This window comes from Plecotus auritus (genome assembly GCF_963455305.1).
Source record: "Plecotus auritus genome assembly, chromosome: 2".
Lineage (NCBI taxonomy): Eukaryota > Metazoa > Chordata > Mammalia > Chiroptera > Vespertilionidae > Plecotus > Plecotus auritus.
Genome location: NC_137771.1, coordinates 5,558,561 through 5,573,926, shown reverse-complemented (window position 1 = coordinate 5,573,926; position 15,366 = coordinate 5,558,561). Strand labels below are relative to the sequence as shown.

At 51.2% G+C, this 15,366-nt stretch overlaps 1 protein-coding gene across 1 annotated transcript; it reads right to left on the bottom strand.

The window, feature by feature from the left end:
* Positions 1–2,759: 2,759 nt before the first annotated feature.
* On the bottom strand, positions 2,760–9,906 carry RBP7 (retinol binding protein 7). Its single transcript, XM_080655235.1, has 4 exons — positions 9,775–9,906; positions 3,792–3,970; positions 3,575–3,676; positions 2,760–3,020 (listed from the first exon to the last, which is right to left on the bottom strand). The coding sequence occupies exons 1-4, from the start codon at positions 9,845–9,847 to the stop codon at positions 2,970–2,972; spliced, it is 405 nt and encodes a 134-aa protein (XP_080511361.1). The 5' UTR covers positions 9,848–9,906; the 3' UTR covers positions 2,760–2,969.
* Positions 9,907–15,366: the final 5,460 nt, after the last annotated feature.

The following is a 15,366-nucleotide window of genomic DNA, read 5'->3' as shown; positions in this document are numbered from 1 at the left end:
CTCACCTTCATGACAGTATGAAGTCATAATCACTAAAAGGTGGAAACAACCCAAATGCCCATCAAGGGATGAACGAACCAGAAGCAGCGTTCTCTCCGCGCAACACGATGGGATGTCACTGTCTCTACAGGAAGCAGCTGCTGACGCGTGGATGAACCTTGCGGATTGAAGCCAGGTAGTGAAAGAAACCAGGCACCGCCCTAACTGGTTTGGCTCAGTGGATAGAGCGTCGGCCTGCGGACTGAAGGGTCCCAGGTTCGATTCCGGTCAAGGGCATGTACCTTGGCTGCGGGCACATCCCCAGTAGGAGGTGTGCAGGAGGCGGCTGATCAATGTTTCTCTCTCATCAGTGTTTCTGACTCTCTGTCCCTCTCCCTTCCTCTCTGTAAAAAATCAATAAAATATATTTTAAAAAAAAAGAAAGAAAGAAAGAAACCAGGCACCAAGAACAGCTATCGGGTGACTCCCTCACACAGGTACTCAAACTCCCAGGGCAGGAAGAAGAATGCTGGTTGCCAGGCCCGGGGGAAGGCGGGAGGAGGGAGTTGCAGGTTAATGGGGACAGGGTTTCAGTCTGGGAAGATGAAAAGCTTTGCAGATGGACAGCAGTGATGGTTGTACAGCAACGGGAATGCATTGAATGCAAGCGAACTGGACTCTAAAAATAGTAAAATGATAAGTTTTTGTTGTGCATATTTTATAACAATTTTTTTTTAAAAAAAAAACACCTCGGAGGAACACTTTGTAAAGTATACAATTGCCTAACCACTATGCTGTACACCCGACACTAGTACAAAATAATATTGAAGGTAGCCAAAACCGGTTTTGCTCAGTGGATAGAGCGTTGGCCTGCGGACTCAGGGGTCCCAGGTTCGATTCCGGTCAAGGGCATGTAACTTGGTTGTGGGCACATCTCCAGTAGGAGGTGTGCAAGAGGCAGCTTATCGATGTTTCTCTCTCATTGATGTTTCTGACTATCTGTCCCTCTCCCTTCCTCTCTGTAAAAAATCAATAAAATATATTTAAAAAAATAAAAAAAATAATATTGAAGGTAAACTGTAAATGAAAAAACTTTTTTAATTAACGAAAAAACGAACCTTAAAATCTAAAAACTAAAATAGAGCAAGTGCCCTCCCTCCTTCCCCAGGAGCCAAGGACGCGCGGCTGGTCCAGAAGGGGGCGCCTGGGTCCTCCCAGCTCAGCTGCAGCAGCAGCAGCAGCAAGTCCCCCAACCTGAACTCCCTTAACTGCAGGCCCCTGGGTGGCCCCTCTCTTCGCCCCTTCCCGTGGTCAGGGTGGCGTGACAGTGCCATCTCTGCATCCCACGCCACGGCCTGGAAAACTGTGCTTCCAGAAGCTTCCTCTAATTCCCAGGCGGGCAGAGCCCACAGCGTCCCGGTGTTATTCTATTCAGTGTATTTCATGGCTGCACAGCGGGGCCCAGGATGGCCCAGAAATAACGGGGGAATAAGCAGCCCAAGCGCAGTCACCTCCTACCCTCAGTCTCCTGCCCCGCAGGCCGGGCAGCCCCCAGCCCCTCAGCCCCCCACATCCCGATTGCCAGGAAAAGCTCCCTGGGAGGGGGGGGGGGCGGGCAGTGTCCTGGATGCTTCCTCGCTGCACAGGAAGCCCCACAGGAAGCTGAGCGCCGCCTCCTTGGAGGAGAAGAGTAAGTCTCCGCAGGAGGCCGCGTTCTGTCTAATTCCTACTTTAATGTTAATTTCTATACGGAACATTTTTCTTCCTTTAAAAATTTTCTATTTATTGAGCTTAGAGAGAAAAGGGAGAGAAAAACAATGATCTGCTGTTCCACTTATTTATGCATCCTTCGGTTGATTCTTTTTTTTTTTAAATATACATTTTATTGATTTTTTACAGAGAGGAAGGGAGAGGGATAGAGAGTTAGAAACATCGATGACAGAGAAACATCCATCAGCTGCCTCCTGCACACCCCCCACTGGGGATGTGCCCGCAACCAAGGTACATGCCCTTGACCGGAATCAAACCCGGGACCCTTGAGTCCGCAGGCCGACGCTCTACCCACTGAGCCACACCGGCCAGGGCCTTTGGTTGATTCTTATATGTGCCAGGGGATGGAACCCTCAACCTGGGCGTACTGGGACAGCACTCTAACCTGCTGGGCTGCCTGGCCAGGGACAAGCCAGTCTTAAAGTGCCCGACGCAACGCACCTGTGGGGGTAAAAGGGCGAAGATAAAACTAAAACCATGTCCCACTTCGATCTTGTGGGCTGCTGATGGGGGGAAATTTTAAAAAGAACATTTTCTAATTATAAGAGGAAAAGGGAGGAAGAAAGGGGAGGAGGGAGAATATCAGGAGGGAGGGAGGGAGGGGGGGAGGGAGGGAGGGAAGCCAGCCACACTTCTTGGTGGAGCTATTAAACCATTTTTGTCTCAACTCAATTTCCTCCTTGGCTCCTACACTAGTTGCCTATATCTCCACAGACAAATGGTAGGGCTTAGTCCTAAGGCCCTTGGGCCCTCTTGAGCTGTTCTTCCCATTTGCCCCCAAGGCCCCTGTCCTGTGGCTGACAAATGCCTCCACATTCTCAGGCTTGCCCTCCAGTGCCTCACGGCTGCCTGTTCAGAGGGGAGGCACCCTGTTCAGAGGGCTCGGTTCACCCACTTTCCTCGCCAGACCTCGAGGCAGGAATTACATCTAATTCACTGGTGTGTCATCACAGACCAGATCACTTCTTAAAATAGTGGGACATGCTAAAATTTAGAAGGAAGAAGCCAGAGTCGTCCGACAGGTTTATTGAGGTGGAGCTGTCTGCCCACAATCCAAATGGTTTCTGGTACAGGCTGCGTGACACCTCTCTGACCACGAGGCCCATCACCAAACGGGAGCAGGTTAACATCCGTTCATTCGGGAATGGAGTCAGGCGTTACGCTGCGGCCCCGTGTGGTGTGCGTGTGGTGTGGCTCACGGCTCCGTTGGTGGATCCCGATCAGGCCCTCTGGAACGTCTGCTTGCACACTTGGCCCTCGCAGAACATTTCCTGGGATCAGGGGGAAGGGAGAGGAAGGAGATGACTTGGCACGTGGCCTGTTATTACTCACAGGATCTGACCCCAAGCATGTGCTGTCTTTGCTAACCCCCTTCTCCAACCCTCACACCAACTCAGTTCTGACCACCAACACCCCGGAGTTAGTGCAGAGCCCCAGGTGCAGGGCTCACCGCGCCCACGTCAGGCATCAATTGCAAGCCCCAGGCCACCTGTACTTCCGACCAACCCGTTACAAATTGGGGGTTCCCGTGACTCCCTCCTCAAGTTCAATCATTTGCTAGAACGGCCCGGCTGGCGTGGCTCCGTGGCTGAGCATCGAACTATGAACCAGGAGGTCACGGTCGATTCCTGGTCAGGGCACATGCCCGGGTCGCGGGCTGCCTAGTGTGGGGTTGGGGGACTTCTCAATCTCAATCTCTTCATTTGTAAACTGGGGGGAGGCGGGGGAAAGGGGGTTGATAAAATTGCTGCTCACGGTTTCCCTGTTTAACATTCTCTTCAACGTTAGATCATCTCACTGAAAATAAGAGTGATACGGCAAGTACCAGGTGGAGCTGGTCGCCTTCGATCCAATGGGTCCAGCCTCTGTTCTTCTTTTCCCCCTTCTGGACACAGGTGAGCCTGTCATTGTCCCAAGTGACCAAGCTCTGCGTGACGGAGGGAGAAAACATTGGTTTGTTCTGGCAGGATCTCGACTAGGACTCAGTAGAAGGCCAGCTAACCTGGCAGAATGAAGGGCCTGTGTCATGACTGTGACTTTACCTTGCATTTCCTGTTATCCAGGCCTTTGTTATCTTCATCAAATTCTTCTCCAACTTTAAACTGGACAAGGTAGTTCCTTAGGCTGCTGTACGTGTGGATGGTAAAAGAATCCCCATTCTGCTCAATCACTTTCTGCGGCTTCAGCAGCTTGGCTATCTTCCGAGTGGCAAAGTCGATACCTTAAAAATAATTTTAGAAAGAAATCTCAGCTTTCACCAGAGATGCAAAGGCGAAGAACTTGGGCAGCTGTCCTCAAAACCGTGGCATTTGATGGCGAGTGTTTCTTTGACAATGTCAATGTCAGTTGCTGCTGAGACCGGATCTGTAGGGAATGCTATCCTGGCAAACCTCCACCCAGAGGCTGATTGAAAAGCTTCAGCAGCTTTCGGGGAAGGCGCATTAGGCTGGCGGTGCGCCTCAGGGGCGGGTTGGAAGCTGGGCACAGCAGAAGCAGGTCTGCTCTGAGGAGGGCACCTCTCACCTGCGGGTTTTATCGCCTGTGTCAGGGTGACAAAGGGACGAGGAAGCCATCCAGCCTCAATTACAGCAACTCTGCCGTTTTCTGCTTTATGTATTTACGCTTCAAGCTAAGACAGGATTTGAACAGTTTCTGAACAACTACCAAAAAAAAAAAAAAAAAGCCCTAGCCGGTTTGGCTCAGTGGATAGAGCGTCGGCCTGCGGACTGAAGGGTCCCAGGTTCGATTCCGGTCAAGGGCATGTACCTTGGTTGCGGGCACATCCCCAGTAGGAGGTGTGCAGGAGGCAGCTGATCAATGTTTCTCTCTCATCAATGTTTCTAACTCTCTATCCCTCTCCCTTCCTCTCTGTAAAAAAATCAATAAAATATATTAAAACAATGACAACACACACACACACACCCCAAACCTCAAAAACCACTGCAATCATGCACACGATTCTATTCACTTAGGAGTCTTGAATAAGCTTTAAAAATGGTCACACACGGCCCTGTCTGGTTTGGCTTAGTGGATAGAGCGTCGGCCTACAGATTCAAGGGTCCCAGGTTCAATTCTGGTCAAGGGCACGTACCTTGGTTGCGGGCACATCCCCAGTAGGAAGTGTGCAGGAGGCAGCTGATCGATGTTTCTAACTCTCTATCCTTCTCCCTTCCTCTCTGTAAAAATCAATAAAATATATTATAAAAAATAAAAATAAAAATGGTCAGCCGAAACCGGTTTGGCTCAGTGGATAGAGCGTCGGCCTGCGGACTGAAGGTTCCCGGGTTCGATTCCGGTCAAGGGCATGTACCTTGGTTGCGGGCACATCCCCAGTGGGAGGTGTGCAGGAGGCAGCTGATTGATGTTTCTCTCTCATCGATGTTTCTAGCTCTCTATCCCTCTCCCTTCCTCTCTGTGAAATATCAATAAAATATATTAAAAAAAAAATCTCCCACACTAAAAAAAAAATAAAATAAAATAAAAAATAAAAATAAAAATAAAAATGGTCACACACGAACACATGGAATACTGTGAAGGTCAGGGTTTTGGTATAGAAAGTGGATTTGAATGCCGTTTCTCATTTATTAGCTTTGAGCACGTTGTGTGGCTAGCGGGTGTAAATGCTTGCTCCCTAGTCTTCAGGAATTTATAACAAGAATGGAGGGGAAACAGAGTAATCGAAATCTCCCTTTAAGAGGACCTGCTCCAACGAAAGGAAAACTGAAACAATCCTCTTGAACCTAAAAGCACTTGGATTATTTGAGTTCTGTGCCGTAAATCCCTCTGCATGCCCTGTGCTGATTTTACCAAGATTCTGAATACAAGACATCGACTAAATCACCGAGCACTTTGTTAATTTAAATGTTTAACTGGGACAAAGACCTCAAGCTCTGCCTTTGGCCGAAAGGGACAGATCACCTGGCTGTATTTTCTTCCATCCAACGAACAAGATAAGGACTTTCTGGTTTTTATTACAGGAGCCATCTTTATTCACTTGAAATAGAAACCTCTGTGTTTAAAAAAACGTGTTTTAGTTCACTGTGTAAAGTCATGAGACATGGCTCAGACTGGAGAGAATGCTAACTCACAAAACGAACTTAATTCAAACAACTGAACTTCAAAGGAGCTTTCACGTGCCCTGGCTGGTGTGGCTTGGCTGGTTGGAGCGCCATTCCATGCATCAAAAGGTGGCGGGTTCGCCCTGACCGGTGTGGCTCAGTGGATAGAGCGTCGGCCTACGGACTGAAAGGTCCCAGGTTCGATTCCGGTCAAGGGCATGTACCTTGGTTGCGGGCACATCCCCAGTGGGGAGTGGGCAGGAGGCAGCTCATCGATGTTTCTCTCTCGTCGATGTTTCTAACTCTCTATCCCTCTCCCTTCTTCTCTGTAAAAAATCAATAAAAAAAAAAAAAAAAAAAAAAAGGTGGCGGGTTCGATCCCCGTTCAGGGCACATGCAGGAGGCAGCCAATTGATGTTTCTCTCTCCCCCCCTTCTTCTCTCTAGGATCAATCAATATTTTTTTAAAAAAGGAACTTGCATTTTTTTAAAATGAAATATAGGATTTATTGTAGGTTTTCTTGTCCCAGTATCCTTGTAATTCTTTATTTTTGGTAATTTTTTTTATTGTGGTCAAATACACAAATTTTACCCATTTAAAAGCATACAAGTCAGTGGCATTGAATAATCATAATGTTATGCAACCAACAACATTATTTCTTTTCTTTTTTTAAAATATATTTTATTGATTTTTTACAGAGAGGAAGGGAGAAGGATAGAGAGTTAGAAACATCGATGAGAGAGAAACATCGATCAGCTGCCTCCTGCACACCCCCTACTGGGGATGTGCCCGCAACCAAGGTACATGCCCTTGACCGGAATCGAACCTGGGACATTTCAGTCCGCAGGCTGATGCTCTATCCGTTGAGCCAAACCAGTTAGGGCAACATTATTTCTTTCCAGAAATTTTTCATCACCCCAAACAGAAACTCTGATTAAGATGGGGTTCAGGACACTCTACCTCAAAACCTGGCACCTTGGCAGAGTGAATATTTTCAGCCGGTACCTGAGGAAGGCAGGTGCAGGGAGGACCCTCCTACCTCCCCCGGATGCGGGTGATAAAACCCTCAGATGAGAGGTGCCCTCCTTATAACAGAGAAAGGAGCAGCCTCCGCTTCATCAACGAGGGACGCAGAGAGGAATCCGAAGAACACTTGCTAAGTTTCTAAGCTTGTTGGTTACTTTTTAGTTCTACAATTTCTATTTGTTTCCTTTCAGATGTTACTTTTTATAGAGACTGATTTCCTGCCAAAATTAAGCTCAGCATAAGTGCCTTATAGTCTATTTCTGATCATTCCAGTATCTAGAGACCCTGTTTGTACACGCAGACCCAGGGTAAGGTCCTGAGATTGAAAATCTACTTTTGTAAGCAGGGGGGAGGAGAGACCGAAAAAAATAGGCTGGTCCTTCCAGGCTGGTAACTCACAGAGTTCATTAGGGGAACATCCAAGACATGTCTTGGATGACTACAAGATGAAATGAACCCCCTCACTGCATGGCAGGTGCCAAAGAATTCTACAGGGTAAAGTGGGGGACAGTCACAGGTAATAGCACGTAAATGCTACCGGGTCCGGGAAATGACGTTACATGCCTGACTGGGTCCCGACAACAACCTGTGCCAGGGACGAGCACTGGCTGGATGCAAGGGAAGGGGGTGAGTTTCTGTCCGAATGAACATCAGTGACAATCAGACAGTCTCTAAGGGGGTTTGCAGAAAGTCACCTCCTTTCTGGCCCGGTCCAGCTCACAGGACACTTGCTGGTCATGTCATGGAGCAGTCTCTCTTCCACACTCCCCCCTCCCATCTGCACCACGACGGACAGAAGTTAGGGACACGACTCTAGACTCTTATCAGCCTGGCACCAGAAGAACCTGAATAATAAACGTGACTGACTAGCCCTTATTTTCCCATATATTTACTTTCCTCTCGTTCGCCCTGGAAACTCAAAGTCTTTTTGTCTTGTCTCTTCTCTGCGGAAGCATTACTGGTTGCTAAGAAGCGATATAAGCTCAGGCTCTAACCACTCCTTTGAGATACTCACCGCTGCAGGCTGAGTGTGTCAACTTCTGTGTGTCTGTCCTTTGTGGGTCTAATTTACAGGGCCCCTGCCAACGAACCAGGTGGGCAGAGAAAAATACATCTTTTTCTTCTGCACGAGGATTTGTGTCAATATAAATCAGATTTCGCTTGAGAAGTCCCAAACTTCCCTACTTAGTGTGAGAAAGGACAGGGAGGAGAATCTTAAAAACACCCTGGGGCACAGAACTGTACATTTCAAAGTGGTTACAATGGCCAATTTTCTGTGATAGGTGTTTTACCACAATAAAAAAAATTGGACTCCCAGCTCAATTTACTGGTGGAGAAACTGAGGCCTGGTCTCAGATAAAAGGAGGCGAGCCAGCCCTAGCCGGCTTGGCTCAGTGGATAGAGCATCGGCCTGCGGACTGAAGGGTCCCAGGTTCGATTCTGGCCAAGGGCACATGCCTGGGTTGCAGGCTCGGTCCCCAGTGGGGGGTGTGCAGGAGGCAGCTGATCGATGTTTCTCTCTCATCGATGTTTCTAACTCTCTGTCCCTCTCCCTTCCTCTCTGTAAAAATCAATAAAATATACTAAAAAAAAAAAAAAAGGAGGCGAGCCAGAGCAGCCCCCGAACCCCGTATTCTCAGCAGCTTTGGTCCATCTGTCAAAAGTGCCACTGACAGGCGGCATTTCGCAAAAGCACAAGCACTTGGCACACAGTAGGTGCTCAGATGCATGAACCTGAGGAAGGAGACTGATGGCAGGACAGACCGGGGATGGGTGAGGAAGGCAGGCCTTCCGCCATCAGGGCAGGGAGCACCCTCCAGCCCCTCTGGGGAGCAAGGACATGGGTCAGACCCCGCGGGTGCGGCACACCCCTGCCGCGTGGTCCCTTCTCCAAGCCTCCGAGACCAGGCTCCCCCAGCGCTCGGGCAGCAGGGACGCACCCTCCTCAGGGCTGGAATTTCATCCCGGAGCGGGGATCAGGGAGGGGGAAGCGCCCTCTACCGGGCCTGGGTTTCTTGACACCCCTGCCGTCCTCGGGAAGAGCGGGGCCAGAAACTAAAGGTTTCAAACACGGTCCCAAATCTAGCGGCACCGGAGTCTCCTGGGGCGGGGGGGGGGGGGCCGGGAGCTCGGGACTCTGAGTCTGGATAAGCTCAGGTGACCCCGATGCTGCGGGACGGGGGGGGGGGGGCCTCCCTGGGCGCCCCTGGAGACGCTGCGGGACGGGGACCCCGCTGGAGACGCTGCGGGATGGGGGCGCCCCTGGAGACGCTGCGGGACGGGGACCCCCCTGGAGACGCTGCGGGGCGGGGTCCTCCCTGGGCGCCCCTGGGTTCAAGGGATGCCGGGCCCGCCTGCCCAGAGGCCCGCGTTAAAGGCAGCTGCGGGGCGAGGGTCACCCGGGGAGGGGCTTCCATCCGGGGCGCCCCTCACGTGCCCAAACCTCATCGTGTCCCTGAGTCCGCCTGCGAGGTGTCCCACGCCCCCCGCACCTCCTCCTGGTTAAAAACCCGCGCTGGGACAGGAGCCGTGGCCGACGGGCAGGTAGAGACGGTCGAGGGGACGAGAGGAAGGAAAGGTGGGGGGCTTGGGAGCAAGGACTGGGGGACGGTCGGACGGGCGAGGGGACAGGGAGCTGGGGAAGGTGGAAGGATGCGGCAGGCGAGGAGGCCGGGGTGGTAGACCGACGGACGGTAGACGGAGGACGGGGGACGGGGGACGGGGGAGACGGGGACAGGAAGCCGGGGTAACCGGGGAACGAGAGGACGGGCAGGTGGACCGGGATGCAGGATAGACCGGGGGACGGGCAGACGGACACGCGGGGACACGAGCGGACGTGGGAAGGAGAGCCAGGGAGCCAGCGCACGGGGAACGGACGGACAGCCCCGCGCCTTCACCCCGACCCCCCACGGCCCCGTCTGCGCCCCCACGGCCCGCCTACCTAGGGCCAGCATGTAGCCCTCGAAGTTGTCGCTGCTGCTCAGGTTCCAGGTGCCGCTGAGGTCGGCGGGCATGGCGGGGCCGGGGGCGACTCCAGGGCAGCCGAGCGGCGTGCGCTCGGCCCTAAGTGCGGGGCCGCGGAGGCGGGGCCGGGCTGGACCGCGGGGGGCGGGGGGCTGGGCGGGGCGGCGGGGGCGGGGTGCCCGGACACCCTCCCTCCCTCGGAGCAGCCCAGGCCCTCCAGGCTCCCGTGGCCGCGCTCTGTTTTCTGCTGCGGCCCCTGGAGACGCCTGTTTTCCTCGGGGCTTCCTCCTCCTCTCGCCCCAAACGTGCGCGGCCCCCAGGCTGTGGTCCAGGCCAAGCGTTCAGTGTCCATTTCTGACCCCTCCATGAGCTCTAGGCTCAAATATATCAACGGCCAACATTCATTGCGCGATTACTATGTGTGTTACTGCCTGTCACAAAGTCCCACGTCTCCAGTGGTTACGTATGATCTCCATTTGACGGAGACAACTCAAATCGTGGGTGGAAGAGGCTGGATTCGAACCCAGGCGGCCTGACTCCCGCACTCCCCGCGGCTCTCGCTGCCCCCGTGATGTCTCCACGGGCTGTCCCCGAGGCCTGACTTAACACATGCCAGACAGGAAGCACACAACAGACGTGTTCTCCAGCGCCCCTCTCTGTCAAGTGCACCACTGGGCACCCGGTGCTCACGGTGGACGCTCCGTCTCTGCGCCCCCGTTTCCAGCCCATCAACAAGACCTGTTGGTTCCACGCCCTAACCTGAGCCGCTCTCACGCCTTCCCTCCTCCCTGGACTGGCTGTTTCCACTCTGATCCCACCAAACCGCTCTCCAGAGGGCAGCCAGGCACGCTTTTGAGAAATGCAACTCAGACCTTATCATGCCCCTGCTTAGAACCCTTCAGGGTCATTTTCTTGAATGGAAACTGGTACCCTCTGCTGAGGTTCAGAAAACCCTTCCTGCCAAAGCCGGTTTGGCTCAGTGGATGGAGCGTCGGCCTGCGGACTGAAGGGTCCCGGGTTCGATTCCGGTCGGGGGCGTGTGCCTTGGTTGCGGGCACATCCCCAGTGGGAGGTGTGCAGGAGGCAGCTGATCGATGTTTCTCTCTCATCGATGTTTCTGACTCTCTGTCCCTCTCCCTTCCTCTCTGTGGAGTATCAATAAAATATATTAAAAAAAAAAAAAAAAGCCCTTCCTGAGGGGGCTTCTGGGTACGCCTCCACCAGTTCCCTTCTGCCTGGGACCGCCAGTCCCCCAGGTTTGCTGTGGCCGCGGTGCTGGCAGAGGTCAAACCCTGGCCTTCCTCGGGGTCTGCACCCGGTGCTCCCCCTTCCTGGGCTGTTTTCCTCCTGGGCTTTGCATGGCTGGCTCCGTTGGCTTCCGGTTCCAAAGTTACTATTAGGGTCCAGTCTTTCCTAATCATGCTCTCTGCAGAGAGGAATGCTCCCTGAATACCCGGGGCTCTTTCCAAACCCTCACTCTCCTCATGGAGGCGCGAGGAGTCACCTGATCGAGGGCAACTAGGGCGACCACCAGGCTGGGTTCCCTGAGACTGGAGGAGTGAGGGCCCAGGACGTGGCTCTTTCGTGGCTGAAACTGGAAAAAATTCAGGAAAACCTGAATGAGTTCCTTGCCGTTGATCCATTTTTATCAACTCGGCAGTGAATCTATCACAAATTCTAAACACAGGGTATTTCATTTTTTCCCTTCTCCCCCGGTAACACAGACTTGAGGACCCAAACGTTCCCTCCGGCAGACTGCTCCAAAGTCTAGACCGGGGAATGAGTGTATGAGTTATTATCTGCCTTCCAAGATAACGACTGAAAAATAACAAAAGCCATGCGTTTGCTCACAAACCTGCAGGTTGGCAGAGCTCACAGGTGGCTCATCTCGGCTTCATGAGACACCAGCTGGGGTCACGTGACTCCAGTTTAGAAAAGTCACTTCCCAAATGGCTCGGTCTCCCGGCTGGTAAATCGGTGTTGCCTATCTCTTGGCTGGGAGTTCGGCCAGGCCTGTGGGCGGGGGCCAGGCTCCTTCTCCCTGGGCCTCACCATGGGCCCCGGGCAGCCTGGGCGCCTTCACAGCGGGTCTGGCTGGCTGGGTTCTCAGAGGGCGTGTCCCAGGAGGACCAGGAAGATGCGCATCTTTTCTGACCTGGTCTCAGAAGTCATGCAACATCACTCCCACCAGCCTCAGGCCCACCTGGACCCAAAGGGAGGGAACACGGGCCGCATCTCCCAGTGTCACACTGTCAGAGCATGTGCAACGGGAGATCTCAGAATGGCCGCCTTTAAAAGAATCTGCCACGGGAACCCATCCCTCTTCTGACCCTCACACTAAGTTATGACTTCTAGACTTGGTCAGTAATTAAAGTGCTCTTTAGATTCTCCACGTCTTGCTTTTTGTTCATCTTATTTTCCATTGGTTTAGAACTTGGACAGAGAAAGCCTTGGGTCTCTTCAAAAATCTCTAAGCGTCACCTCTTCAGAACAGACTTTGATATCACTTCTAATATACATTTAGTCTGCATCACATCCCTGCTTACTACCTTCATAATCAGCATAATCCACAATTCTCTCTTTTGGTTTGTTGACTGCCTTTTTTTAAAAAAATGTATTGATTAATTTTAGAGAGAAATGAGGGGAGAGAGGGAGAGAGAAACATTGATTTGCTGTTGTACGTATTTAGGCATTCACTGGTTGATTCTTGTATGAGCCCTGACAGGGGAGGGAACCTGCAGCCTTGGTGCATCGGGATGATGCTTTAACCAACCGTGTTACCCAGTCAGGCCCGTTGACTACCTTTTTCATTATAATTTCAAGGGCAGAGACCATGCTCAGCTCACTCACCAGCACAGAGCTTGGCAAGCAGTCAGTCAGTGTTTGTTGAATGAATGGCTACAACCTTTTCTAAAGGAGAAGTGCCATTTTTGTTGAGGAAACAGAGTGGCATTGCCTTGCCTCTCCCAGAAAGAGGCTGTTGATTCTCGTAACTATAATTCCTTTGGCGGAATATGACAGGCTGTTTTCACACCCTGGAATTACCTATACCTTGCCATTTAATGGGCACAGAACTATGAACTCTGAGTAGATTTCTGGAGCATGAAGCCTGTTTAAATTCCAGATGGACAGGATATGGAGAAATCATACTTACTTCCTAGCCTTAAAATCTTATTGTTCTAAACCTTGGCCTGAAAAGGAAGGTCACAGAAATAAGTAATAATGATTTTAGCATCTGTGCTGGTAGGTATGGCTTTTGGCCAGCCTGGGCAAGGGCCATCTAGTAGGGCTAGGGTTGAATTTTGGTTGAAGTGGCATAAATTGGATTTGCCCATGGGATAAGAAGTGATTTTCTCCTTTTTATTTTTTAAATTGATTTTAGAGAAGGAGGGAGAGGGATAGAGAGGTAGAAACATCAATGGTGAGAGAGAATCATTGATCGGCTGCCTCCTATATGCCCCACACTGGGGCTCGAGCCCGCAACCCAGGCATGTACCTGGACTGGGGATTGAACCGTGACCTCCTGGTTCATAGGTCGACACTCAACCACTGAACCACACGGGCCAGACAATCTTTCTCATTTATAACTCTAAAACCTTTCTTCTAGACAAGGATAAAATTATCTCTGGAAAGGAAAGAGGAGAGAAATGTGGCTAAATTTGAGCCTTTTCTTTCCTTCCATTTGATACTGGCAAAGTAAACCATAAAATTATAGCCAAGACCAGGTCCTAAACTCGGGTACAAACTCTGCTCCTCCTAGTCGGTAATGGATGGGAACTGATGAGGGGCACTTGTAGGAGAACCAGCCTCTGTCACTTCATGGAGCCTGATCCGGGTCCAGCAAAGAACGGTGTGGACACTGAGGTGAGCCTCATACCGTCCACGCCTCCCCTCCCCAGTGCAGGGAAGCGGTGCCCTCAGGGGGCTTGGCCCGGTTCCAGGGGGTAATTCCTGGGCTGGTTTAAGGCTTAACCAGTCACAGAAATCTTACCTCCTTTGCCAGTGGTTGATTTTAGGGACAAGCAGGTTTACTAGTAAATGACTCTGAGTCAGCCAACGAGATATGAGAAGTTTGATGGGGCTGCTGAGAGAGGCTTGTTTTTAAACCTTTTAAAATATATATATATATGTATATGTGTGTGTGTGTGTGTGTGTGTGTATATATATATATATATATATATATATATATATATATATATATATATAATTATTGATTTCAGAGAGGAAAGGAGGAGAGAGAAACATCAATGATGAGAATCACCGATCGGCTGCCTCCTTCACGCCCCCTACTGGGGATCGAGCCTGAAACCCCGGCATGTGCCCTGACCAGGAATGGAACCGTGACCTCCTGGCTCATAGGTTGATGCTCAGCCACTGAGCCACACCAGCCGGGCGAGGCTTGATTTTAACAGCTGTGGAGAGCCAGCCTTTCTCCACTTCTGAACACGAACAAGGAAGACTTGCTACTGGTGACCCTCCTCTGACTAAGGGGCAGAGCAGAGGGACGAGAAGAGCCGGGGTCCTTGCTGACAGTCGATTCACTGCACCCGAGAACCCTGAGTCTTGCCTGCCCTCCGTCTGCACTGCTGGTAACTGTCCCTATTGTTTAAGTCACTGGGAGTGAGCTTCGTCTACTCCCGGTGGAAAACATCCTGACAGAGACAGTAAAATCAGGGCACTCCCATCCCCTTATTTGCCTCTTCCTGTCGGAGGGCACAAGACAGGCTAATTCTGGTTCGGTTCTGAGCATGCTTTACTTGCTGAGGGTACTTACCAAGTGTTTAATAAAATACTTCATGAAAAAAAATACTTCATGAGTACTACTCTTGTGACAAGAACAGTGGGGCTGGAAACTCAGGTCTGTTTGGTGACGCTGGAACTATAGCTGCACTATGATACAGCCCGTTCATGCTTGGACCCCAAGAGTCTGCCTTGAAGAAGGTAAGTTAGGGCTGTGCTTCCGTGAATTTGGACAAAGACCACCGGGCCCCTCAGCCCTGCGCTTCTGTACTGCGAGGCAGAGGGAAGAGCTGAGGTCTTCCTCAGGCTGCACTGACTTCCCACGGAGCCGTTTTTCTTTTTTTTTTTTTTTTAAATATATTTTATTGATTTTTTACAGAGAGGAAGAGAGAGGGATAGAAAGTCAGAAACATCGATGAGAGAGAAACATCGATCAGCTGCCTCCTGCACATCTCCTACTGGGGATGTGCCCGCAACCCAGGTACATGCCCTTGACCGGAATCGAACCCGGGACCCTGCAGTCCGCAGGCCGACGCTCTATCCACTGAGCCAAACCGGCTTCGGCTGGAGCCGTTTTTCTTGCGATCCTGAGGCAGACTGAATAGGGCCGAGTGATTCTTTAAAATCACCCCTTTTCCTCCTGGCAGTTGCGCACGCGCACACCCAGAAATTTTCTAGCTATGATACTGACACGTTAACTAGACTTACTGCGGTGACCATTATGCCACATACAAATAACAACCATTAGGTGGTACACCTGAAACTACTATGTTATAGGCCGATTACACCTTAAAAAACTGAAATAAACTCTGACAACAAAACACCCTCC

Bases quoted from the DNA above. Each gene is read 5' to 3' on its own strand.
- RBP7 (XM_080655235.1), bottom strand. From the start codon at position 9,847: ATGCCCGCCGACCTCAGCGGCACCTGGAACCTGAGCAGCAGCGACAAC. The intron at 3,971-9,774 runs GTAGGCGGGCCG...ATTATTTTTAAG, and splicing joins GGGCTACATGCTGGCCCTAG to GTATCGACTTTGCCACTCGG. The intron at 3,021-3,574 runs GTACTTGCCGTA...CCCTGATCCCAG, and splicing joins AAGGCGACCAGCTCCACCTG to GAAATGTTCTGCGAGGGCCA.